Source organism: Anser brachyrhynchus (genome assembly GCF_964034855.1).
Source record: "Anser brachyrhynchus genome assembly, chromosome: 24".
NCBI classification, from domain to species: Eukaryota; Metazoa; Chordata; class Aves; order Anseriformes; family Anatidae; genus Anser; species Anser brachyrhynchus.
This window is the reverse complement of record NC_137717.1, coordinates 3,237,120-3,263,325: the sequence shown is the minus strand read 5'-3', so window position 1 is coordinate 3,263,325 and position 26,206 is coordinate 3,237,120. Positions and strand designations below refer to the sequence as shown.

The 26,206-nt window shown below is 54.2% G+C and overlaps 1 protein-coding gene across 3 annotated transcripts in view; it reads left to right on the top strand.

Annotated features, from left to right (window-relative positions):
- The first annotated feature begins 3,371 nt into the window (after window positions 1–3,371).
- EPHA10 (EPH receptor A10) overlaps window positions 3,372–26,206 on the top strand; it is a 41,938-nt gene continuing 19,103 nt past the window's right edge. Inside the window, exons 1-5 of one of the 3 annotated variants that reach the window (XM_080567361.1) lie at window positions 3,372–3,504; window positions 4,722–4,786; window positions 5,966–6,635; window positions 22,029–22,184; window positions 23,266–23,604. In XM_080567361.1, the coding sequence (XP_080423487.1) occupies window positions 3,414–3,504; window positions 4,722–4,786; window positions 5,966–6,635; window positions 22,029–22,184; window positions 23,266–23,604 (1,321 nt within the window). In that variant the 5' untranslated portion in view covers window positions 3,372–3,413. Of the gene's footprint in view, window positions 3,505–4,721; window positions 4,787–5,945; window positions 6,636–22,028; window positions 22,185–23,265; window positions 23,605–26,206 lie in introns of all 3 variants that reach the window. The other 2 variants (XM_080567363.1, XM_080567362.1) reach the window with 2 other exon arrangements.

The window sequence follows — 26,206 nt, the reverse complement described above, 5'->3', positions numbered from 1 at the left end:
CCAGGCACAGCATCCCTGTCCCTCTCCCTGTCCCCAGGCACAGCATCCCTGTCTCTCTCCCTGTCCCCAGGCACAGCATCCCTGTCTCTCTCCCTGTCCCCAGGCACAGCATCCCTGTCCCGCTCCCTCTTCCCAGGCACAGCACCCCTGCGCAGCTCACTGACCTGCTGGGGACATGTCCCTGGCACTGGCCTGGCATTACAGCCCCCCATTTGGGTTCAGGGGGCTGTCCCCGGTTTTCAGCTGTGCCTCATAATGAATAAATCCAAGCGTCTCAGTTTAAGAAGCTGCGCCGATCACCCCAGCAATGGCTTTTAGTCATCCAGTCTTGCCAAAGAAAAATTCATGAGATCGTTTCCCCAACACAACATGTTACTTTGAAATTGTAATTAAATACCTCTGGCTGTTCTAATATTAAGCTTTTGTAAGTGCTTGGAATAATATTTCAGAGAAATGGAAAAGCTTTGTACTCTATTAGCATGATATACCCTTCTTCCAGTGAAATATCTCCAACATCAAATCCTCCATATACGTTGGAAATCCTCTTCCCTGTTAGTTTCCTCAACAGAAGTGAAGGCATACACCTCCCTCGGGTCTCTCGCTGGTAAATGGAGCTGTCCCGAGGGTCTGTATTGATTTGGTGCGTGACATTAATACCTTCCAATGTACCAACAGCAAGATCCTGTGTGTGAATGCTAAATGGGAGGCTGTTGTACCCCAGAGGCTGGTAAGCAAGATCCCATATATTACGGCATGTGAGTCGTGTGTCATATTAGAGCAATCTAGTTTTAAAGGGCATCTTTCAAGCACAAACTAGCTTTTTCCCACACTTGACTGATCACACAAATAACTGTGATTAAAGGTCAAGTGCCTGGGTTTTTCTATTTTACTCCTTAAAAATTTATATGTGAAAGAAAACCTCGAAGTTAACATAGCATGAAATTGTTATGCAGTTATGAGTCTTTAACGACAACTAAATATCACTTTTCTTCCTGGGTGGCTGGAAAAACCTCCAGTAATAATGGGTCACTTCTTCCGGTTCCCACTCGAGGAAGATTATAAATAAATCCCGTCTTTTGCTTCCCTGCCCTGTGACGTGATAAAGGGAAAATTTTAATCATGTGAGCTTGTTACCTGACTCCCCGGGGTGTGCCAGGGGCTGGGCTGTGGGTCCGAGCTGAGCTCTCCCATCGGGAAGAGCAGTGATAAATGGATGGGGATTTTCTTGCCGCCTGGCTTAACACTGAGGAAATGCAGTGGCCGTGTTCCTGGTGGGGGGCTGAGACATGGAGAGGGCTGGATACACCTTCTGGCTGCACGCATCCAGCTGGGCTCCCTGTGTCCCCTTACAGATCCCTACCCCCAGATCTGCTGGGCTAAAAGTAATGCTGCAGCTGAACCGTGGTTGGAAGGGCTGAGCTGGAGTACGTGGGGTCGGTGCTTTGGGGCGGGAGGGGAGTGCAGGCAGGCTTGGAGAGCAAGCAGAAGTGTTAGAGGTCCATATTGTCAAATCCGATTGTGAATACTCGTTGGGCTTGAAAAACGTTTCCTCCCTTTGTGCAGAATGGCCGCAGCAGCAGCACCTGCCTCTCAACTGGCCAAGAGCCTCTGGTTTCCAGCAGATTTGCTCTCAGACGCAATGCCTCCCACACCTCCCGTAAGCAAATGTGCCTTAGGTGTTAAAAAAATGCCTGGAAAGATGAGATTAAAGAAACATTGCCCTTGGGGGTTTGAGCTGGTGCCTAGGTTGCTCGGGATTCCTGATCCCGCAGGGACTTCTGCATATGGTTAAATTTATTCACACGGGTGGTCTCATTGACTTCAGGAAGAGTGTACTTGGAAGCTGGGGCACAAGGCAAATGAACTGCAATCACCATATCTAATTAATCTAATTATGCAACGTGTAAATCTGAGCCTGATTGGCAGCAGGCTTCAATAGGCTACTTGCTCCGGTAAACTTATGCATGTGTGAGGCACTGCAGAACCCAGGCTTTAGTGCCTAACACTTGAAGATGGTTCAGCACAGCGAGTTGGTGCGGATACAAGCTGCTGCTCTTCCTGCAGCGCCGTGTCCCCTGCCAGCTTTCCTGCGGGCATTGTCACCGTGCTCCTGTCTCCAGCAGACCTCACTGCACCTCTCTTTTCATGCCCAACCCAGCCCTCGGCTCTGGCTGCCTCAGCTGGAGCTTCAATATTTTTATTCCCGACTTGCAATGTTTTACGTCTGACAGCACATAATCACAGCGCGGGGAACATCCCCCAGGAGTAAGTGTTGCTACATAAGCAGGCTTTGGCGGCGGGTTGTACAGCCATCAGCTGGGAGGCTGACGGGCGTTCAGCCTGTCAACGTTTTGCCAGGACTTGCGCACCTACAGTTAGCAATAACTGAAGCACGCTGAGTTCCTCCCCGCTGCGGGTCCGTGAGCACCCACGGGCTGTCTGCAAGCTGCAGCCCAGTGCAGTGTGGGCAGGACCTGCCCTGCCCAGGGCTGCGCTTCCCTGGTGTTCCTTTTTGGCCACTCTGACTTTTACAGCAGCTTGGGGGAGCTTGAGATGAAGCTGGAATTGCTTCCAGCCCAGAGAGGCAGAGCGGAGGCTTGACATGAACGTGGCACTCCCAGGTGCAGGTGAAGGCAGTAGTGAGACCCGTGAGTGTTGGTGCAGAGCCCTGACCTTGTCAGGTGCATTTAGTAAGAGCGTAGACAGGGGTGGTGGGGCCAGGGCAGGAGCAGAGATCAGCACAGAGGGACCTGCTGGACACATTTAACTTCAGGTTGCAGCGGACAGAGGCTGAGAACCCACCCCAGCACGGTGGGGGCAGCACAGGGCCCCTGTTTGTGCCTGGAGTCTGCCCCGCTGCAGGCAGATGCGTTCATGCCAGCTGAGCCTCTCTGCCTTCTCCTGTCCCTGTGGTCATGCAGTGGCCATTGCGTGGGGTCGAGCAGGACACACCCCCCCCTCGAAATGGGAACAGGGTGTTAATGGTAGCAGGAGGCAAACCTCATCCAGCGGGGGTGCCTGTAGCCCAGTTAATTAGGGCTGTGACCACAAAACCACCGCATCTCAGCTCCAGCAAGGGCTGCGCATGCCCCAGCAGCCTTTTGGCTGCCGTGGGGGGGCCAACCCCAGCCCGTGGCAGCGGGGACAGGCACCCCAAAGCCCCGCCGGGGCACCTCCGGGCCCCCCAGCCCCCCTGGAGCAGCCGCCTGGCCGTCAGTAGGCTTCAGAGTGAACATCGCCTCCCTCCTCCCCTCCCGCCCGCTCTCGCCCCGCCCTTCCTTCCCATTGGCCGGGAGCTCCTCGAGGCCCCTCCCCCTCGTCGGTTGGCCACGGGGATTGGCGGAGAGGGCCCGGGGCGGAGCGCGGCGGCCGGAGCGCGGCGGCGGCGCGGGGCGCACGGAGTCGGCGGCGCCATGGCCAGGGCGCGCGGCGGCGGCGGCTTCCCCCGGGCGCTGCCGCTGCTGCTGCTGCTGCCGGTGCTGCCCCGCGCCGCCGCCGAGCAGGGTGAGCCGGGCGGGGGGCGGGCGCGACCCCCGGTACCCCCCCGGTGTCCCCCCGGTCGCGTCCCCGTGCCCCGTACCCCGGTGGCTTGCAGCGCCCGGTGCCGCCGCGGCTCGGTGCCGGGTGCCGGTGGCGCTCCGTGGGTTTCGCTTTGGTGCCGGTGCAGCCCCCGGTGATGAGCGGGGACCCCTCGGGAGCCCTCCGGAGGAACGGGGCTGGGGGGGGCGCGGGGCACCGCGGGGAGGGTGGAGAGCCGGGTTGGGGTGCGGGAGGCAGCGACCGGAGCGCGGAGAAACGAGGGGTTGGGGAGGCGCTGCAGGGCGCCCGGGGCCGGTGCGCATCTCCCCGGGGCTCGGGACGCATCTCCCCGGGGCCGGTGCGCATCTCCCCAGGGCTCGGGGCGCATCTCACCGGGCTTGGGGCGCATCTCCCCGGAGCCGGGGCGCATCTCCCCGGAGCCGGTGCGCATCTCCCGGAGTCGGTGCGCATCTCCCGGAGTCGGTGCACATCTCCCCGGGGCCGGTGCGCATCTCCCCGGGACTCGGGGCGCATCTCCCAGAGCCAGTGCGCATCTCCCCTAGGGCTCGGGGTGCATCTCCCGGAGCCGGTGCGCATCTCCCCGGGGCTCGGGGCGCATCTCCCCAGTGCGCATTGCCTGGGGTCGGTGCGCAGCCGGGCTGTGGTGGTCCCCGCTCTCACGGAGCTCTTGCAGGGGACTGGGGGATGCCACCAAAATCCCCCGAAGCGCAGCCCCTCGCCGCTGGCAGTGCGGGTACCGGGTGGCCCTGCTGGCGGAATGACTGTCGGAGGACACGGGTGGCACCCAGCGTGGTGGAGCTGGGGCAAGGCACAACTTGCTGGGCAGGGACCGATTCTGCTCGCTGCCTGTGGGAAGCTCCCGGGACTCTGACTTCAGGGGAAATGCATCTTCATGTCACGCAAAGGATTGGCTGTTCCGTGGAAAAAGACTTATTGAGAAGCTAGGGTGCAGGCTTTCAAGGAAATTTGGGTCTCAAAAGTGCCATCGGTACCTGCTGGGACTGGGCTCTGGGATGACCCTGCTCCAAGCTGGTTGCACATCCCCCAGCCCCGGCTCTGCCCCAGCCCCGCAGCGCCGGTACTGGGCAGCACCTTGTGGCAGGAGCTGCCCACGGGGTGGGATTTTTGCAGGGCGTCACGCGTGGGTGAGCTGGCTTGTTAACGTGTTGTCCTCCCCGCAGTTGTCCTGCTGGACTCGAAGGAATCGCAAGCAGAGCTGGGCTGGACCTCGCACCCATCCAACGGGGTAAGAGCGTGGGGCTGGCGTGGTGGGGCTGGAGAGGGGCTGCCCGTGGCTGCTTGGCAGCGGTCGGTGCTTTTTGGGTGAGCACCGGCTTGTGGAGGGGTCCGAGAGCCAGAGGCCAGGTATTGGTTGTGTTAATGGTGCAACGCCTCCCCAGAATGCATGTTAAGCTCTTGAGATAAGCGAATAAACACCAGCCAGTGAAGTCTGTGTGTTGTGGTTTGTGCCCCAGCTTGATTTCTTGGGATCTCGCTGTGTTTGGAAGCACTGGGACAGGGATGGGATCGTTGGGATCCTGCATCGCACCAGGGCTGTGTGATCTGCTCCCTTCTGTGCTGCCGGGGATGGTCCCTGGCTGCTTTTGGCAGGGAATGGCAGGAAAGCCAGAGTTGTGTTCCTCGCTGCTTCAGGTTTATTTTCCAGAAAGGAAGCAAAGCTTTTAGGGTGGATGGCAATACATCCTGGAGTCATCTGCGTTCCCCAGCTGTTAGTCTGCAGAAGAAACTCTGTTTTGGGTACGTTTGGCAATCTGGCATAAATCTACCCCCAGAAAGAATTGCTTTGGGAAGTTGCCAGGTCATCCTTGAGGCTGTGAGGTTTGAATCATCGTTTTGCTAATCAGAATCTCTGCTGGTAACTTTGGGGAAAACCGTTGCGCTTGGCAGGCAGAGGATTTGTCCTGTTCCAGCTAAAACTTCGCGTGACAGAAGCTGCTGCTGGTGAAGGTACTTGTCCTTGGGCTGTGGCACGACTGGCCTTGCATGTCCTGGGCCATCGTTGCCTTCTCTGGGTGGCTCAACACCCAGATGAGCTGCTGCTGCATCGTGCTGAGCTGATGTGCGTCCCTGGGGACGGAAAGTCTCAGGCACGTGTGGGAGATGCTGGCCTCCTGTGGGCTGTTCAGCAGCTGATGTGTCTGCTCTCGTGCTGGCCCTGGGTTCAGAAGGGCTGAGGCTGCTGCCCTCTCCCTGTCTGTGTTGGGTGGTCCCGCAGCACAGCCCCGTGCCCACAGCTCGTGCTGTTGGTGGATCGGGGACTTCAAGTGTCTGTGCTATCATGGCCGGGTAGGTGGAGAGGCTTTTGGTGGTGGTATTTATAGCGATGGCTGTGTTTCTGCTTGGGCGGCTGGTTCTCGCTGACAGCAGCCCCTGGGCTCTCACAGCCTTTGTGCTCTTTCCACAGTGGGAAGAAATCAGCGGGGTGGATGAGAACTACAAGCCGATCCGCACCTACCAGGTCTGCAACGTCATGGAGCCCAACCAGAACAACTGGCTGCAGACGGGCTGGATCGCCAGGCGCGACGGCCAGAGGATCTTCATCGAGCTGAAGTTCACCCTGAGGGACTGCAACAGCATCCCGGGCGTGATGGGCACCTGCAAGGAGACCTTCAATCTGTATTACGTCGAGTCCGACTCCGACCTGGGCCGTAGCATCCACGAGAGCAAGCACACGAAGATCGACACCATCGCTGCGGACGAGAGCTTCACGCAGGGGGACCTGGGTGAGCGTAAGATGAAGCTGAACACGGAGCTGCGGGAGATCGGCCACCTGAGCAAGCAAGGCTTCCACCTGGGCTTCCAGGACGTGGGTGCCTGCGTGGCGCTCGTCTCTGTGCGGGTCTATTACAAGAAGTGCCTCGCCACCCTGCAGAACCTGGCGCTCTTTCCGGACACGGTGGCAGAGACGGCCTTCGCCACGCTGGTGGAAGTTAAGGGCGCTTGCGTGGAGCATGCCCAGGTGGACGTGGATAACCCCCCGCGGATGCACTGCAGCGCCGAGGGAGAGTGGCTGGTCCCCATCGGGAAGTGCGTGTGCGGCCCCGGCTTCGAGGAGAGGGACGGGAGGTGCAGAGGTAACGTGGCCATTCGCATCCTTTTGCAGCCGGTGGCTGTGCTGCGCTCCTCTGCCGGGTGCTGAGCACGGCTTGGAGCGGTGGCTGTGCCCTTGGTCAGTGACGTTGTTCATTTAGCTAACTGGGAGTCTGCCGCTAACAGCCAGAGCTTTGTCTGAAGGTGGCAGCTGGGGACGTGGGGTGTGTTGCTGGTGGCTGGAGCGTGGTGTTGGCCGGGCAGATGTGCCGGCACTCTGAATGCCGTCAGGCATTTCCCCGAGCTTTATTGGTAGCCGTAAAATTACTCGAGCCCGTTAATACCCCCACAGCAGTGCTTTAGACGCAGCGTAATCATTTGGTGGCTTTACAGCTCGCGAGGTCACCTTTAATGACAGCTGTAAAACCAGATCTAACCCCGGCCTTCACGGGGGTCTCTGTAGTGGACCCGGTGCTGTGAGGGATCGGTCTGGCTTTCCAAGGCAGGCAGGAGCTGGGTGTGATTCTGGCTGTGCGCCCGTGGGATGCGGGGTGTGCGCCCGTGGGGGCGGGGGGTGCGTGCGGGGTGAGGCCTCCTCCTGCTGATGTCCTTCTAAGGAACGCGTGGGGCCTGTACGGAGGGACTGGTGTGACTGGAGCCACTTTGACTGTACTGGTGTGAATATGTTTTGGGTGGAGAAGCCCCCTTTGGTGTCTGGGGTCTGTTGGCTGGGTCTGCGGCCTCTGGAGAGGCGGCTCAGAGCCTGAAGCCTCTAAGCTCTATGGCTGGAGGTAGGTGGAAAGTAGGTAAATATGGCCCAGACAGGTACAGGGTGCTCCGGGTCTGTGGTAGGGGAGCGAGCTTTGCTGGAGGAACCCAGCTTTTACGGAGCTGGGTGAGGCTGCGGAGGCGTCAGCGGTGCCGGCTGTGCCCCTTCCCCCTGACCCCGACAAGGCTTTCGCCTGCCCCACTAGTGGCTTTTCACTCAGTGCCCTCCTTTAAAAGACCTTATTAAAACTATCGAATTGAAATCTCGGCATTGTTCATTGCTTCAGTGGCTGCATGGCAGCTCGCCATGCTTTCCCCATCTGTTTGGAGTGGGAATTTACATAGTGAGTCCCAGAAGGCTTTTGCTAATGTTTCAGGTTTCTCTGTGTTGAGTTTAAATAATTCATATTCTCTAAGGAAAAATATTTGAAGTAATTTAATGGACATAATTAAGTTTTTCCCCCCTCTCACAGAAAGCAGGTCATTAGTCACTCTCTGCGGAGCAGCGTCTGATGTCTGGTCAAATATCAGAAAATAGTTTTTAAGAGTTGAAAGTTTTTATGCGTGTGTGTATGTGTCTTTATTTTTTTTTTTAAGCTCTGCATCAGCACGGCACTATGTGAGTAACTTGAAAAGATTCCTGATGAAAGCATCCCGGGCTGCAGAAATTCCCCAACAAGGACAGAAGCCCTTGAGCTGGAGGTGGATAAATGCAGTGGGTGTTGGAGGATGCTCGAGCAATCGGGCGACGTGCAGCAGGGCTGGCTCTTCCGCCGTGGTCCGTAAGAGGGCTGTGCTGGGAGTGAGCTTGATGCATCCTCTTGTGGTCTCTGCTGTGATTCTTGCAGCCCAAGAGCATGGTGCAGCTCACCGGGTCTGAATTCAAAGGAAATGGGATGGCAGGAGTGAATGAGGAGTCACCTCCAGGGCAGGTGCCTCTGCTCCAGGAGCACGGGTGTGCACTGATGATCTCCGTAAGGACAGGGTGATGCCACGAGGCTGTGCAGGTCGTGTTAACGGGGTAAATTCCACTCTGGGGGCCTTTGGCCAGTTTGAATCCCCGCCAAACTGGTCAATGGGGCTGAGGCATGCTGCTACAGGAGCCGTTGGTGTAACGAGGGTGATGGGGATGAACGCTGGTGAGAGGAAGGGTCACAGGCAGGGCTGGGCTGGGTTTGAGCTTTGTGGCAGAAGCAGAGCATAAAGAGGAGGCCGGGGAAGTGCAGGGCTTCTGTGTGAGGAAGCATTAGCTTTATTTCCTGCTGAACTCGGGAATCCGCATTTGAATGAAATCCCAAAGCTCCTTGTACTGGTGATTTAGGTGCTGAAATCATCCTGCTGCCGAGAGAACATTTGTATCCTCACACTGAAATTAGGGGAGATGAAAAAAGACTAATAGGATTTATGGCAGTGCTAATTACTGCTGCAATAAAGCCAAGCCTTTTTACTGTCCATCTTCCTATATAACACCATTTCTCTGAAGAAATCCCGGAGTACCTGACAGGCTTTCCTGGGTTTGCACATTTCTGATGAATCATTTCGGTGATCATTGAAATGCAGCCGTCTCTAGGGTGGAAGCGAGCAGCTTTAGCATCTGTTTAACATCTACGCTCAAATAAGAGGAGAGGTTCTGTCACTGTAAATACATTTAAACTGCTTTTCTTGTCTAATATATATCTATAGCCAGCTGCTGGCCTGTGCTCACTCTGATCTTAAACCCTATTTCCAGCAGATGCGTGGTGGGCAGGTGGAAAGTCTCGTTGCACTGTGGATGATCATCTGTCCATCCTTATTTCGTTGGCAGTTGGCTTCTCGGCGTTGATGTCTTTTACCCTTAATTTTGCCAGGCATGATCCGTGGCCCCTTCATGCCATTTGCGTTGCAGGGTATTGCAATAGCTTCTGTAAATGAAACCGTGATGCGGAGGATCTGCCTGGTGTTTGCTGTGAAGTTGTCTTTTGTGCTTCATCTCTTCCACCCGATCCCTTGTAATATCTGCAAGGAGAATTTCAACAAAGCCCAAGGTTAATATTTACCAGCCAGTTTTGTTGCAAATGAGACAACCTCAACCAGACGTTGAATTAATATGATGGAGACCGGTTTCCAAAAATAGCTGTCAGCCACTCTTCTTTGACAGAGACGTAAATTTGGGCTGTAGTTAGGTCTCCTCAATTTATTTCCCTCTGCTTTTGACGGGAGCGGTGGGAGCTGGCGCTGTGCTGCCAGGGCAGCCTGTGCCGGTGTCTCAGCCCGTAGCGGGCTGCATCCCTTCTGTGCAGGGATGATCTTACTGAAGCCAATTTTAGGGAGAAAATAGTTGCTAGTGCTTTGCTGGGATTTTTAAAATGCAGTTTCAAGTGATTTTGGTGTGGGTAGGAGGGGCAGGTTTGGTGCCTCCGGCGCAGCTTGCGATGCTTCCCCAGCATTCCGGGACCATCCTTGGTTTGTTCATCCCTGGTACGAGTGTGTGAAGGATTTTGGGGCTTTGCGAGGTGAGCAGCTGGCACTTCTGGTCTTGAAACAGAGGGATGAGGTGGAAGGCACAGGGGGGCAGTTAGAAGAAAGCAGCCTTTGCTTGTGGTGATAGGAAATGTAACGCACGCTGGATGCTGCATGGCAGGCACTGAGCAGCTGCAGTGAGCTTGGGGCGGTTCATCAGAAACTGCCCGAAAAGATCCCAGGGAGCATCACCGGGCAGAGCAGTGCCTCTGCCCCACGGCCAGATCCGTCCTCCTCGAAATTGGCTAGGGCAGGACGTTTTTCTGCAAAACCCAAGATTACAGTAAAAGTCCTTGATTTGTGTTTTCCAAAGGGATGCACTAAAATAGGGCAAGTGTTTGCTTTTTTAAAAGAGCAGTCTTTCCGCTTGGGTCCCCTTGGACCTCCCCTTCGACTCCTTGCCTTTGCGCTGCTGAGCATCACAGGCTGAAGGTGGAGAGAGCGATGGCTCTGAGGTGGGAGCCGTTTGCTTTACAGAGGTCTCCTGAGACGTCCGTGAAGAGCCTTTGATACCCGGCTGCTTGTGCTGGACGGAGGCACTTGTCTCGCCCTTCTTTGGGAGCGGGGAATGAAATTGTGCAGTCCTTGTGTCCGCTGCGAGGTGGGGATGCAGAGGGAGGCAGCACCGAAGGCAGGAGCTGGGACTGTGTCAGCAGAGGAGCTGTGCCTGCAGCCCCAGGACCCTGCCATGGCTCTGGGAGCTGCTGTGCCTTGGGGGCTGCTCCTGCTTGGGGAGCAGCCCTGCCTCGGCTGCCACCCTGCTGCTGGGCTCACTTGGTGCCTCCCAGACACATGTGTTCCTTATACTGATGAAATGCAGACATCAATTTAAAATAAAAAAAAAAGAAAACACCGATGACCCGGCTCTGAGAGCTACAGCTACCATCTTTCTCGTGATGACAGTGCTGCGAGCAAGGCTGGTGTCCTTGCAGGTCTCGGGGACTGTGTGCTCACCTTGCACGTTGCCCCGCATGTCAGCAGCCCTGCTGCGTGGGGCTGGCGGTCAGCGATGCGATGCTCCTGCTGCAGGTGCCTGGGGAGAGCCTCGGGCTGGAATTGCAGAGCGTTGAGTGCATTAAACCAACTGCGAGTCCTTCGTGTTACTCCAGAAATCGGCCATGTGAATTTGTCTGGTGGCAGAGGATGATGACGGAAATCATCTGAAGATGTATGAGCTGGAGACTTTCTGAGCAGGGGTTGTCTGCTTCAGGAAGTTGTTTTTGGAAAGCGAGAGCTCTGCTGATAAATAAATGCTAGCTGAAAGTACTACAGGCATTCAAATGCCAAATAGGAACCAAAAATGACCCCTCCAGTGGTAGGAACAGAAGCAGCACACATGTAGGCTGTTGGGATGAAGGGAGACTGTGCTGGCTACAGCTGGGGGGAACCTCTTTGTCTTCCCTCATGTACTCTTTCCCCCAAAGTATTGCCTTGCTGGGGAAGTTGGGGTGTCAGTGCCTCCTTCCTCCTGGCTGCACATGCGGGTGTTTGGTGTTCTGCGTCCCCAGACGAGGTGCAGGGCTCACAGGTCCCTGTGAGCCGTGAATCCTTCAGGGCACGTGGTCGATGATGCGGCCCTACTCTCGCATCTTTTTATGCACTTACTGGTGTAAAAAGGCATCCAGGCTCTGGCACAGCACAGCACGTAACGTGCGTGTGTCTTCCTCCGTTGTGTGTGTCCCATCAAAACGTTGTGTCTCTACAGTGTCTTCAGTTGGGAAATAAATAGTTTGATTGAGAATTAAAGAGATTTAGGATAAAAAATTGCAATATTCTGCCATTTAGTACACAGATACCTCCTGAAGCCTGAGGTCTGCTTTTCCATTTAAGTACAAAAAAAGATGGATCCAAATGCACAGCGCTTGGGGCTCTTGATTTGTTTCATCTTTTATACATTAGCTTACAAACCTGCATGTGCTCCTGGAGTTTATTTTATCCTCTGACTGATGCCAGGGTATTATGCATAATAAATTTCTTTTTTCTCCCGGGACTCCGCACCGAGCACTAGGCTTTGCTTCCATCCTGCACAGCCATGGTCTGCTCGCGGGACGGAGCTGAAGCTCAGATTTAGCGGTGCTCATCGGGGCTGGAGCTGGGTGCACCGTGGCCGTGCTGGTGGAAATGGATGTGAAACGAGGGCAGCGCATCAAGAGGGGGCTGAGGGAGTAAATCTGCTGCTGAAGGAGGAGTTAGGGAGGAAATTTATACTTCGGTTTCCTCCCTGAATTATGGTTTGGCTTTCACCTTCTGGGTCTTGGGTTGTAGCAGAGCACGGCTGGAGCAAAGTGACCATTTGTAAGGTGTGGAGAGCGTGGTGCTGAATGAGTTTGGAATATCCGCCTCCCTGCAGCCATTAGCAGCCTCCGGGGAAGCTGTGATGCCTTATGGTAGACGCCGCTTTCCATCAGTTGTGCAGATGAAACGCCCATGTAAAATATGCTTTCTCTTTTTGGAGTAATGATCAAGCTTGGAGATATTTATTATTCTGGATTGCATGTTATATTGCTGTATTATAGTGTGTCTGAAATAATTATGGCTATGGAAATTGTGGCAGAGCCAGACACAAATTACTCTATGACACTTAATTTTAGAGCAAACTACTCAGAAAATTACAAGCATCACAATTCGTTTGCGGAATTCTTGTCAGGCTTAAGGTTATAGATACCTGGCTGCTGGACGGACACCCACTATTCGGTTGAAATACAGAGGGAAACCCGTCTTGCCCACGGCGAAGGGAGCTGTGCATGGACTAAAGCCCTTGGCAGGAGCGGGGTGCGTTGGGCACGCGGGTCGGCCAGCCCTCGGCACGGGAGTAATTTGGGAGGTGCATCAGGGAACTGGGAAAGACAACAGTAAATTGCACTTGGCTCAGTGGATGTGCCTGCCTTAGCGTGTCCTTGAGGAAAATTCCTGCATAAATAGCAATGAGTTTCTCTTCAGTGCTGCTGTGGCACTGAATTCAAGCGAGTGTATTCTTGGTGCTGAATGAATTTTGATATTTCAGGCCTGCCTTGCTAAATATACTCGGGTATTTAATTTTCCTCTAGACTAAATCACTGAATTTAATTTCAGCTATTAAGAGCTCATTGTTGGAGACGCACAAAGATCTAGCCTCTGGACGTAGGTTTTCATTTCAGTACTTCTCAAATTATTTAACAAGAGCTAAAATTATAGAGTAGTGTTGTCCTAAAGGTTTCAGGGATGCTGGAAATGCGTTGGACTGAAGGCTGCTGAGCAGTATTATTGAAAAACGGTTATTAGAGAAAAAATCAGCACAAAAACTGCCTTTGAATTCTCTTTAGGCTGGCACAGCCTGGAATACCCATCCTGGTAGGTAAGGCACCAAGATGAGAGGAGCGGGGACCTGATCCGGTGCTCGTATCGATCTCTCCCTCCCGCTGACTTTGTCCCTCCTGCACAGGCACGGAGATTGGACAAGATTTCTTTCCCTTCCTCACAGTGGGGCTCTGTAACCGTATCGCTCGCCGCCTGCACAGTATTGATTACAGTTTTTGCAATAAGACGAGGCAGGATTGCAAACCCAGCATGTACGGGGAAGGCGGGAGCCTCTCTATTACCCGAGGCCGTGTGTTGACAAGGCTTTCAGCAGCTCAATATACCGCTGGAACTTCACCCCGGCGCTGTGTTTTGCACAAGGTGCCCTGTCTGCTTTGCGGCGACTTGTCCTTGTCTGCGTGCGCTCCTTGACAGCCGTCCTTCCAGGGCATCAGCGCGGATGCTGAGCTTTTTGTTGAAGGGGGGGGGGAAAAAAAGCAATTGTGAAGCAATCGGAGAACGATGCTCGCTGCAGCGCTCAGGGAAATAAGGTCTCTGAGATGGGAAAGGCTCCGAAGTCTGTGTCTGGGATTTAATTTAATTACATGCTGTATGAAGGGAATGTTTGTTTGTTTGTTTGTTTGAAGCCTGCTGCTTGATAATTGCATTAGCTGCACCCTCATCCTTGTGTTTTGCGAAACGCTGAATAACAGCACTCTCTTCTCCACGCTGTTAGTGATTTTATGGAGTTCAGCGCTGCATCTTCTTGGTTATCTCATCCAAGCTGAGCCACCCTGCTCTGCTAGGGCCCAGCTCCCATCTTTTGGCTTTTAGGGTCCCTTGGGTTGAGCAGATTTGCTGCCAGAGCTTACGGCAGCCGCCGTCTCCCTAGGGTGACGGTGGGCAGGGTGCAGGCTGGCATCGTCTCGCATCTTGCGCCCGCCCTGCCTGCACACCCAGCTGCCGGATCACCTCATAAAGAAAGCGCGAGAAATGATGTGCTCACCTGAGCAGAAAAAACAGCTCAGCGGAGGCTGAGCGCTCGGGCTGCTGCCTGACTTTCCTTCGCCCTCCCGGAGAAGGTTCCCGGTGTCAATTCCTTGGTACTGAGAGCCCGAGGGGTGTTTCGTGGCTGCTTCCTTCCCTGCCAAAAGTTTGCAAAAGCAGTGTGGAGACCCAAAAGTCAGCCCTAGGGACGAGAACTGCTGTTGAGGCTGCTGAGATGTGGACAACTGCCTGCATGGCCAAATCCTGCTGCTGGTGGGATGGGACGGGTGGGCACGGACCACGTGGGTGCTGCTGGGGGTTGTTGGGGCAGCTCGGTCAGCAGAGAGGGTCTGGTGGGTGCATGGGGGCACCCAGCCCCTCTGCTCCAGCCCCAGGAGGGACAAGCAGGTGCTGTGGACCCCTGTGCAGAAGCTTTTGGGTCTCCAGGAGCCCACCTCATCCCCAGCTTGCGAGCTCGCTGGCAGCAGAAGCACCCAGAGGTTCCCCTGGGTGCTGAGCCCCAGGGTGCTTGGGGGACGCGGGCATCTTCGCACAAAGCCTCTCCCTGTCGCTCCTGCTGTGCTGACATGAAGCGCATCTCCGCCGATGCGTCGATGAAATGTTTGGAACATAACAACCAGTGACTTGCTCGGCTTGATAATGGAATTAAGACGGATGGGGGCTGGATGTGCCAGCCTGGTCGGGGGGGGTCAGCCTGGCAATAGCTCCTGTGAGAGAAGGCAGTGAGGACAGCTTCATATTTTATATGACTGGTGATAACAGAAAGTGAGTCTGTAGAGGCAGGAGGGATTGATACGGATGCAGGCTCAGCGTGTGCCGTTTGCTGGCAACCTGCGTCAGGAGCAGAGGGTGCTCCTTGGTGCTCGGGAAGGGCTCGTGCGTACCTTAATGTGTGTTATTCACAGGGACGGGCACATTTCTTCTTGGTCCTCCTGGAAATAATGTCTGTGTGCACCATCTGCACAGAGATCTGCGTTTCCACAGCAAGAGGAGTGGATTTTTTTTAGCTTTTGCCCTCACTGCGGTGCAGAGCCACTCTGCTGGGGTGTCCTCGTGTTTCAGCCCTGCTCGAGCTGGGGAAGCGATTCTGGGTGTGCTGTTAATGTTTCTCGTGGGACAGGGTTTGTAAAACCTCAACACAGTGTTGTAAGGAAAACCTCTGGGAAAAGCAAGCCCTGAGGGCTGAAAAGATTGTGGTGAAGGTATGAGGGGAGGTGAGAACGCAGAGGGGCTGGGAGGAGATCCTCCAGAGCCTGTCTCCTTGTGATCTTTGCAAGGGCTGCCAGGATTGGAAAGGAAATCCTAGAAAAAGCAGTGACAGAGCTGTGCTGGCAGGAGGACTGGAGACCCTTATAAGTACCACACAGACTTTTGTATTATATTTTTTTCCCTTCCTATTTTGATGGTTGCAATCGGAGGTTTAACCGCTGCCAGATGCAAACCAAACGGCTCAGGAAGGGAAGGTCTTCTGAGCCGGTTGCTCCCTGGGGGGAACCCTTGGATTTTTTGGGGTGCCTCGACCTCTCCACGTCATGCAGCCCTCGGGATGTGCTGCACCCCTGTGTTGAGGCCAACCACACTGCTGTGGGATGGAGGAGCCCCGGGAGGTGCATGCCAGTGCTGCTGAGCAGCAAATATATGATGGGGATGCAGCTGTCCTTCCCCTGGGAGCCACTGGTGTTTGGTGCAAGACCCAAAAAGCCTCAGAAGATGCTGAGCAGGTGTTGGAGGGTGCTGGGGATGTGGGGTCCTGATGCTGCGCTCCTCAGCCCCAGCTGCTCCCTTACCTGGCTGCTGCCCTTCCTCATCCGCTGCCTCCTGGATGCGTATTCCAGCAGAGGAAATTAACACGCATTAAAAGTGGATGAACTTTGTCAAATACAATTTCTTGACAAAAAAAAAAAATGGAAAGGAATTGATTTTGGAAGACAACCGAGTTGTAGTGTTAATTATAAATGACTGTATAGGCGTTTTTGGGTGAAACTGCAGGCGTTATTGATTCCTGCTGGCAAGCACGCGGCTCTTCCGCTATCTGCAGGAATTCAGCAACACGAGAAAGTTCAATAGTGCTAACTCGGGCAGTGCCCTCCCTGTTTTTCCTTTGTTCTCAGATATCTGCAAGGTTTGTGGGTCAACAAGCTGGCTCGAGACAGCCTGGGTAGAAAAGCAAAGAGGCAGAGCTCATCAGAAGCATTCAGATTGAATGCTGAGAGGGCAAAACCAAGCTGCCAAAGTCTGACGTGAGGAGATGGTGTCAAGCAGCACGTGGCCATGAGCGTGGCCATGAGGGTGAGCTCCTCCTGCTGCCAAGGCGCTTCGTGCAGGGCAGCAGGAAACCATCCTGCAGGGCTGGGAGCATGTCCCGGAGCTGCTGTGTTAATGCGGTTAGGAGAAAAGCAATTGTCCTCTGGCTGCTGGTAAAGCCTCCTTCTGGACTTGGTGCATCCAAAGCTTTCCAAGAGCAAAAGAGGGGAGCAGAGGGGAGACAAACCCGGCGAGCGTTTCGTTGTGCTCCCAAGTTCCATTACAGTGTTTGTGGTTGAAGCTCTCGGAGCTGAGATGAAGCGTACTACTGAGCAGCTTTCTTCTCGGCAGAAAATGCAGTAGGTGCTTTTAACTTTGGGTAAAAACTAGAGCTTGCGATTCAACGGGAAGCTTTCATATGATCTGGCATAGCACAGCGTGGCTGGGAAGGCAAAGACGTAAACACACGCCTGCACACACATGCACACACATTTTTCCAGCGATGGAGGCAGGCGGGAAGTGTTTGATAGGTTTTGTCTGATTTTTGTATTGACATTAACACAAAGTTGTCTGGGTTAAGTAGCTTTATTCCTAAATCCATGATACGATGCAATTTCCACCTAGTATTTAATCTTCCATCTATGCTCATTCTCTCAATATTTTATGCTAAGCTTCAGTATTTGCTTAAGTCTTGGCCCCTTCCTCTCTGCAAAATGATGAACGCTTTTTAATTAGAAGCCTGATAAGCTGCAGGAAATAGATTTTTGGTTTCTCTGGGCCCTGCTGACTTGTCTGGGGCGGTGTCAGTGACTGTCTCCTTACTGGCATTTGTCTGTTAAAGCCCGCTGCCTAGCTCACAAAACATTTTGCAGCCGATGCTTCTCCATTACGCGGAGCGGCCAGACACTCGTGCGAGCCTGGGGAAGGACGGACGGATGAACAGAAGTGACAGACGGACGTGACGGACGTCTGCAGTGAAGTCGTGTCGGAGGAGACGTGGGGGATGAGTGTGCCAGGACCGAGCTGGGGAGCGTCTGCTCTGCCTTCCTCTGGGGAGGCTCACCCAGGTCTCTGCTTGTTTAGAGGATTCCTTTTCCTAGAGGCCACTTGCTGCCAACTCAGTCAAGACAGAGGCATGCTGCTCGCTGCTGCTCTCCATCAGGTTGCACAGGGCAGCCGTGGCGCTTCGGGATGCTCTCTGACAGCAGCTTTGCCTTGAGCTTATCTGCTCCACGGGGTGCAGCTTGCGGGAGCCGTGCCTGCACGGTAGGCTGCTGGGGTAGGACCCCAGTCCTTTGTTCTCCCTTGGTTAAAAACCTTTTATTTTTCTCTGTGTGTATAAACCAACATTTGCAAAGGAAGACTGTGAATCCTGAAGGGTCAGCTTCTCTCTTTGGCTGTGAACAGCTGAAACTCCAGAGACCTGAGCCCCGTTCTCACTCCTGTTTTTCTTTGACTCTGTGCAAATCGTGCAGTTGTCCTGCCACAGCTTCCCTGCTCGAGTGTGGTCAGTGTTCCTGTACTTCATAAAGAAAACAAAGGTTAAATTAATTGCTGGAGGTAGTCAACTGTTGCAATGATGGGTTTCATAAGTGCACCTAATAACAGGCTACTGGCCAGCTGGTAAATACAGCTGGGGTGATTAATAACTTCATTTCACTGCTGCATGCGAAATCTTGGCCATGCTTCACTTGAACAGAAACTGCAATCAAGTCCGCAGCTTGCAGAGCTGCAGTCAGTTGTCCTGCTTGATGCACTTAGTGAGTCGCTTTTAATCACTGCTCATCAATTAACAAGATAAAGCTGCTCAAACTCCAATGCCTCTCTGCCGATAAATAAGGATTTCAGCCAGGGATCTCTCTTGCTATTTTTAAAGGCGAAATTTCTACGCTCAGCTTGCTGCAGCTTAGAAAATGCCGAGGTCCTCGGTGGTGGGGGTGCCTCCTCCGTCCCTTGGGGCTGTGAGTCAGGGTCCAGGCTGCAGAGGGAGGTTTCGCCTGGGAGTCACTGCTGGGGAACTCGAGCGGGCAGGCTTCGTGGTGCTGCGGGGTGGATTTGCCTGAGTGCTGCTGGGGAGGGGGAATTAAAGCTGTCCCGTGACAGCTGACTAGGAAACCATGTCTTTGTCATGCCTCTCTGCGACCCTAACTGCCCCTGCTCTCCCTGTGTCCACGATTGTGCATGGGAGAGGATGCTGCTTTTGGCTTTTGATAGAGTCATCTGCTCGTGTCCGGGAGCTGCAGCAGATGCGTCTGCAAGAGAAACCCTTCCCGGGGGTGCGGCGTGCCAGCTTACCTGCCAGCCTGCAGCCCGAATCCACGCTGCTTGCGCTGCTGCTGGCTGGGCTGTGTGCGCGTGCAGTGTGGGAGCAAGGAGGGAGCGTGGTGCTCTTGGTGAAACGAATCAGGAATGCCTGGCGGACGGGCAGCATCTCGCGTGGGCAGAGATGATGGAGATGGAGAGAGGCAATTAATCTGTCTGACCCACCCAGCTGCTTCTCTTTGGCTCCTAGCTGAGGCATTATTGGATTTTATTATTTAATAATTAAGTTGTGATAGTAGCAGAGGACAAGGATAGAAAATTGTGTACAAAAAAGAATTTCATTCTATAAATGGATGGCCTGCTCTCTCGAGAGCTGTCACATACCCAGTGCAAAAATGAGCAGTGCAAAATAACAGGGATGCCTAAAACAGCTGGGGTCCGACAGAAGCACTTATGAGATGAGGTGGAGGAGACAGGGAGTTTAGCTGAGAAAAGAAACTGCGATGCACGTACGATGCATCAAATGTTCCAGGGTGCTTTTGTTCTCCTTCTGGAGCATGGGAACAAAGGAACAAAATTACCAAGTGTGCAGAAAGTATCGAGATTGCAGCACTCCTTGTTACTGGCTGTGATTTCACTAAAGAATTTGGCAACTTCTAAATCGTTTGGGCATCGGTATGTGTTGCAAGAAGGTCAGGGGAGTTCTGCTTCATCCTGATCTGGAGAAGACTGAAAAGAAGGTAAAGGCTGTGGGCTGCCAGCCTCCAGCCCTGCAGGCGGGGTGAGACCTCCCTGGGGGTGGCTGTGATGGTACCAGGGGCTGTGCAGCAGCTGGGGCTGAGCCCCACAGCGGCATGGTGCCTGGGATCCTGGGAAGTACAGACGGAGGTGTTTCATGCAGTTATTAGCTGACATGCTGTCTGGGAGAGGCTTTTCTACGCTTACTTCTAGCTATTAGAAGTCAGGGAAGAACTGCCTGAAAGATGCTTCTAATTGAAAACGTTCAATTTCCTAACGCGAGATGTCAAATTTATGTGACTGCCAGGCTCGCCGTTCACTCTGGGCTATGACGGCCGTGTATTCACTGCTTTTACTGCTCAGGTCCCATCAAGTTTGTAAACAAGATTGATTTTTCTGTTCCGCCTGACAAAGGGTACGAGCAGCAACCTGATGCTGGCGTTCAGGCTTTGATGCCGTAATGAGCAGCTTCTCCCCGTGGAGCGCGATGGATGAGCAGCAGCAAAGCCCGCGGGGGCTCAGCCCAGCCTGGGGTCTGCGTGCAAACACCACGGCGTGCCTGAAGCGCTGTGGGATCCCTGGCTGATGGTATTTGTGCCCCATGTTGTGGTCAGTACAGCTGAACCAAAGGAAATGCAAGCTAAATACATTGCTACGCTTATTAGTGTAACAGTAGTTTTGCTTTGGTTTCTCAAATATTAAGAGGAAGCTGGAAGTTTTGGAAGTAGTTTAAGCACCTGCTAGTTTTGTGTGTGTTATCTAGCACCCTAAGCAGGGAATGACATTTATTGCGCATTATGGCACGCCATCTTAATATTACTCCTCGGCTGTGTTTGTCAAGCCTGTGCTTTTAAAGGTCATCTTTATCTGGTCGTGGAGGCGTGCAGCCTGCGAACTGGGAGAGGCAAGTGCAAAGCTGCAGGCTCTCCAGTCCCACGCTGGGCTGTTTTTTCATTTTTTTCCCTCCATTTTAAACAATTTTACTATTCAGTTTCACAATGGAAATGTAGCATTGAGTCCCCATCTATTGGAAAATGCTCATTTCCATTCCAGGTACCAGGAAGCCTCTCTTCATTACTTGGGCATAACTGCACTAGGCTCGAGGTGGCCAAATCTGCTGCTTTCTGGGGGCTTTGCTTGCACCGGGTGACAGAGACCTTGTGTGGCAAGATTTGAGGCTTTCAGGTGGCTCCTGAAGGGCTGCATCTGATACGTAAGAAAAGCAGAAATCTCTCCCGTGCGTTGCTGCTCGTGGCTCTGCCAAGCAGCTGGCTGTCCCAGTGCCAGCAGCCGGGGGCGAAGGGACCAGCGGGAGCCGCAGCAGCAGTGCTGGCTCCCCCCCGTCCACGATCAGAGTGCACTGAATTTCTAAAAGCAGATGAAATAACGTCCCCCGTAAACGTTTGCTCGTTTTCAGCATCCCGTGCAAGAATCTTCTCTGCCCCAGTGCTGCCTGGTGCTTTGTCCTCAGATCACAGCCGGAGCTGCCAGTTTTATGTCACGCAGAAAGCTAATGAACCGGAGTGCACTGGAATAATCTGCTTTAAAAGGAACGGTCTCAGCAGCCAACTCCTTAAAAATGATGAGAGAGGGGACTGTGTTCAGGGAGCTGTTCGTCTAGGAACTTCACAAGCCTGAATATTCAGGGAGCTGATGAAGGGGTAGCAGGCAGCAGCCCCACACCACTGAGATGAAGCCAAGCAGAATGCATTTGTTTGCAGGCTGCTTCCTTTTCAGATGTTGTTTTAAGGTCAAACTGAAGCTATTGCAAACCGCTTTATGGGGTTTTGCAGCCTGTTTTCTGTTGGTTTTGTAAAATAACATGTTTTCCGTGCGGAACTAGCTCCTGGGTGTCCTGCTAAGGGTATTACTTGTACTCTGCGTGCTGCTTGTGGTAAAGATCAAGCAAATCCTTGACCACTGTGTGAACCACTTACTTGTATGAATATCAAAGACGCTTTTCAAAGGATAAAGGAAGCCTGTGTATGGCCTAGGAAAGCCAATTTCTGCTGCTGTCGTTTGGCTTCGGTACATACCTCACTGCCTGCAGTGACTGCTGCATAATCTGCAGTGATGAAGCCGCAGCTGCCAGCGACGTGGCCTTGTGGCTTGGGTTTCTACACAAGGCTCTGGTGACTGATGAGTTCTCCAGCTTCTCAATTTGCCGTATTCCTCCCCTTTTTGGGTTGTTGCTAAGTCTTGCTGCGTCTCCCGTGTAATTTCTGCTCTGCTTACCTGACTGTGCACACTGAGCCATGTATTTTCCGTATCCTGCCTCCTTCTGCAGCCGCCTACTCCTCCAAATCCCCCCCAGCCTCCAGCCCCCTTCATGCATCACTCCTGCTGGTGTCCAGCCAGCGGACATGGCTCCTCCTGTGCCTCTACAGCCCCTTGAAAGGGTCCCACAGCCCTGGAGGTCAGCATGAAGGGTCCCTCAAAACGTCCATTCTGGATCAACCCAAATGAGCATCTCCCTTGGTGTCAGGATCACACAAGCACCCATAGCAAGTAGCTCAGAGGGTGATGTGTGCTGTCCAGCAGCAGGCAAAGGATGTCCCAGAGAACAGGGCAGTGCAGTCATCAGCTGTGGCCCCCCTTCAGCTTGTGCTGTTCTTTCTGTAACTTCCTCTCTCTCTTTCCAGCGTGCCTTCCCGGGTTTTACAAGCTTTCGCTCCGTCTTCCTCTCTGCTCTCCTTGCCCTGAGCACAGCTTCACGCACGAGGAAGCCTCCACGTTCTGCTCGTGCCAGAAGAACTACTCCAGGTCCCCATCAGACCCTCCATCTGCCTCCTGCACGCGTACGTCTCGCTGAAGCGCTGACTCTTTGTAAAGCAGAGGGCAGGACTGCGGGGAGTATGGAGGGGTCTCCTTCTTCCATGGGGCTCCCAAGCCGAGTCTGAGGGCTGGTGAGGAGGACACGCAGGCTGGCTTGCAGGCACTCACTGGTAAAACTAGGGTTCAGTCATGTAGTTAATATAGTTTGCAGATTTTAATTAAATGGCCTCTAGTTAATTGGATTGGACGCCAGCTCCTCCAGTGATGGATGTGATAGAAGTGCCTGCGCAGCGGTGAGGAGCTCGCTCTGCCCACGGGTGGCTGGGCTTGAGCCTGGCTGGGATGGCAGGGAGAGGTGCCCATTGTGGCTGGATGCTGCCCACACCTTCTGTGAGCTGTGGCTGGTTGCTCAGGGCACGTTCCTTCAGTGAGGAGCCTGCTGTGGGGTTCTCCATCCTGAGAGCCCACCTGTGGCCACTGCCTGGGGACCTGGGCTTGCTCCCCCCCACCAGTGTCCCTGCTGATGTCCCCAGACCCCAGCTGCGGGAAGCCGTAGGTTCACACTTGATCCCAGGCAGCTCATAGAATCATTAAGGTTGGAAGAGACCTTCAAGATCATCTGGTCCAACCGTCACCCACTAACCACGTCCCCAAGCCCCACGTCCAACCTCTCCTTGAACACCCCCAGGGACGGGGACTCCACCACCTCCCTGGGCAACCCGTCCCAACGCCTGACCGCTCTTTCTGAGAAGAAATGTCTCCTCATTTCCAGCCTGAACCTCCCCTGGCACAACCTGAGGCCATTCCCTCTGGTCCTATCCCTGGTTACCTGTGAGAAGAGGCCGACCCCAGCTCCCCACACCTCCCTTTCAGGCAGCTGCAGAGAGCAATGAGGTCTGCCCTGAGCCTCCTCTTCTCCAGACCAAACACCCCCCAGTTCCTTCAGCCGCTCCTCACAGGACTTGTGCTCCAGGCCCTTCACCAGCCTCGTAGCCCTTCTCTGGGCATGTTCCAGGGCCTCGATGTCCTTCTTGTGCTGAGGGGCCCAAAACCGAACACAGCACTCGAGCTGCGGCCTCACCATGGATGTTCCTCTCCTTCCAGGTCCTCCATCGGCCCCGAGGGACCTCGTCTACAGCCTGCGGCGTTCCTCGCTGGTCCTGCAGTGGAGTGCCCCCGCGGATGCGGGCGGCCGCAGCGACCTGACCTACAGCCTGTGGTGCGGCCGCTGCCCAGCGGCGCGGGGCGGCTGCGAGCAGTGCGGCAGCGGCGTGGGCTTCGTGCCGCAGCAGACGGGCCTGGTGGAGCGCACCGTGACGCTGGTGAACCTGCTGCCTCACGCCAACTACACCATCCGCGTGGCGGCCCTCAACGGCGTCTCGGCCGTCAGTCCCCTGGCGGGGCAGCAGTATGCCGAGGTCAACGTCTCCACCGGGCTCGCAGGTACGGTTGGGGCGGTGAGGATGTGGTGCTGGAGGAGCTCCAGGTGCTTGTCCCTGTCACCTGCTGCCCTTGGTGGCCTCGAGACGCTCAGCAGCTGGTGACGGCCTGGGCTAGGAGAGGGACGAGGCCGCTCCGAGCAGGTTCAGGATGAGTTACAGGTCACCATAATACCTTCAAATAGACAATGTCTTCAGCCCATTCATGAAGAGTAACTCAGATATTAGTTACCCTTTGGGAACAGAAATGATTTTCTCTTTTCTATGCTGGCCTGCAGCACAATTTCTGGCAGTAAGTGTCCCACCTGAGGTTTCAAATTTTGTCCCCTTAGCACGAGGGGAAGCGAGCATCCCTTCTGCCTGTGGCCCTGGCTGGCTGCAGGGGGCTCTCTGCTCAGCTGTCAGCCGTGCCTGGGGAAAAGCAGCGTTGGTTTGTCGCATCCTTGTCTGCTCCTCTGTGGCTACGTTATTAATTTGCATGAAAACCCTTTGCCAAGCCATGGTTAATGGAGACAGATGATCCTCACATACCTCTTGGCAGGAATTGGCCAACAATTTCATCTGAAGGGATTAAACTTTGATCTTGTTATAAATAATTTTCCCACCACTTGATCAAATGGTTTTGCCTGTGTTGTTGCTTTCTCCCCTATCATCATTTCCGTGAATCTGCTTGGTGGACGCTGTGCCACAGACCGCCCTCAGCAGAGGTGTCATTCCTCATTAGGATCGTTGCTGCTCAAGGAGAGGTTTTGCTCTGGGAAGAGCTGTCCTGGAGCCCAGGTTATTCCTGAGCCAGCGTAGGGCAAGAGCTTAACGGTGTCTGGTAACGAGGGATTTCTGCAGAGGCTCCTGCGTGGGTGGCGGGGCAGAGCCTGGGACAGGAGGCAGGGTACAGGCAGCAGGTCCCTGTCCTCCAAAGGGAACAAAGCAACAAGTCCGTGACACCAGCCCGTGCCTTAGCTCTGAGGCTCTTCAGTGCAACTTTTCATCTGGGTAAGTGGGAATCTCAGCCCCTTACTCTACGCTGTATATACTCCCGAAGGAATTGAAGTATGCGTAAAGAATATGGCATAATTAATCTTGTAATCTGCTCCAAATCAATGTCGCTTGTCGAGCTGTCAAGCCTCCGGATGCAGATGGTGGCTCAGAATTAGCTGAGCAGCTGAGGTTCAGGAAGCTTCTTGAAAGCCTCGAGTGGTTTGCTGCTGAAGGTGTCCCTTCGCAGGCTGGAGCTGCTCCTTTCTCCGGCCCCGCTGGCCGGAGCCCTGGGGCTGCTCTTTGTTCAAGCCCAGCGCAGGAGTGCCGGATGGGGCTGGAGATAAGGAGAAAGCGAGACTTCAGGGATGCCTGAAGCAGAGGTGGCTTCTTTCATGGCTGCGATACGATGGTCTCAGGGATGTCATTGGCAGCAGCAGGAAGGCTCTGGCTCCAGATATGCAGATTCAGAGGAAAAATTAAACAAAGAAACAAGACCCTATTTAGCTGTCAGATCCCGGCTCCTCTAAATATAGCTCTAAGTGCAGCTTTCACACTGCCCTTCCCCTTCAGCATTCACAAGAGGGAATTAGCAGTTGTTCATTGTATTTGCAGGGGAAAAGAAAAGATGCTATTTAGCCTGCAGGAGGCAAAATTAATACCGTGTTTTTTCTAATCTGGCCCCAGCATGGGACTAAACAAAAGTGTTTGAGGAGTGAACGGAGCTGTTTACCTGCAGGAGTGGAGCAGCATTAGCTATGTAAATGTACGCTGTGGGACAATGTCATTTATATTCCCGGCAGGGATCGGCTCCTATCTTAAAGGGCTTTTAAATCCATTGCAGATTAATAATGCAGCCAGTGCAGAAAGGCGTTCTCCTCTCTGGGATGGTGGAGAAGTGGATCGTGCTGAACGGGGGGCTCTGCAGCAGGCTGCTCCGTGCACCCCAGCAGAGCCCCCAGAAGGGGCAGTGGGTGGCACTGGAGCCTTGCAGCAGCTCCAGCATGGGCTTTCTTGGAGGCTCCCTGCTTCCTTGGAGCTTGCCCTGTGCTTTGCCACGTGCTTGGGCTCTCCTGGCTTCCCGGGCACCTCTGGGATGCCGGTGTGCAGCTCGCAGCTCTCCGGTGCCAGTTCACACGAATTAACAGGTGCAAATTGCTGCTTCTGCTCCACCGTGCGACCCTGCGGTCAGTCAGGCTTTGCCTCTAAGCAATTAGTGATTGCACTAATCAGGGCCCTGGGGGGCATAATGCCATGGGGTGAAGCAGAAAAGGGGTCTGCACCAGAGCACAGTTGCTCCCCGCCAGGTCTCCCCGGGGGCTCGCAGCCCTGCCTTGGCATCTCTCCGTGCCTCGAGCTCTGTCTGGGCAAAGATCTTCCACTGCCTGAGCTCTGACGTGACTTCATCTTTCCTCGCTGGCTCTTTGACCTCGGGGCATCACCTTCATCCATGCTGTAGCTGTGGGTTTGGCAGCGCTCAGCTCCTGACCCCTGCCTCCCCCGACAGAGCTGCCTAAAGCCTGCTGTTTGCAGGGAGCGATGCTCAATTACCATGTTATTAATGGACACAAAATGGACACTTAAACCAGATAATTAAAGCTCATTTCTCAGGACAAAGATGAGTCAACGGG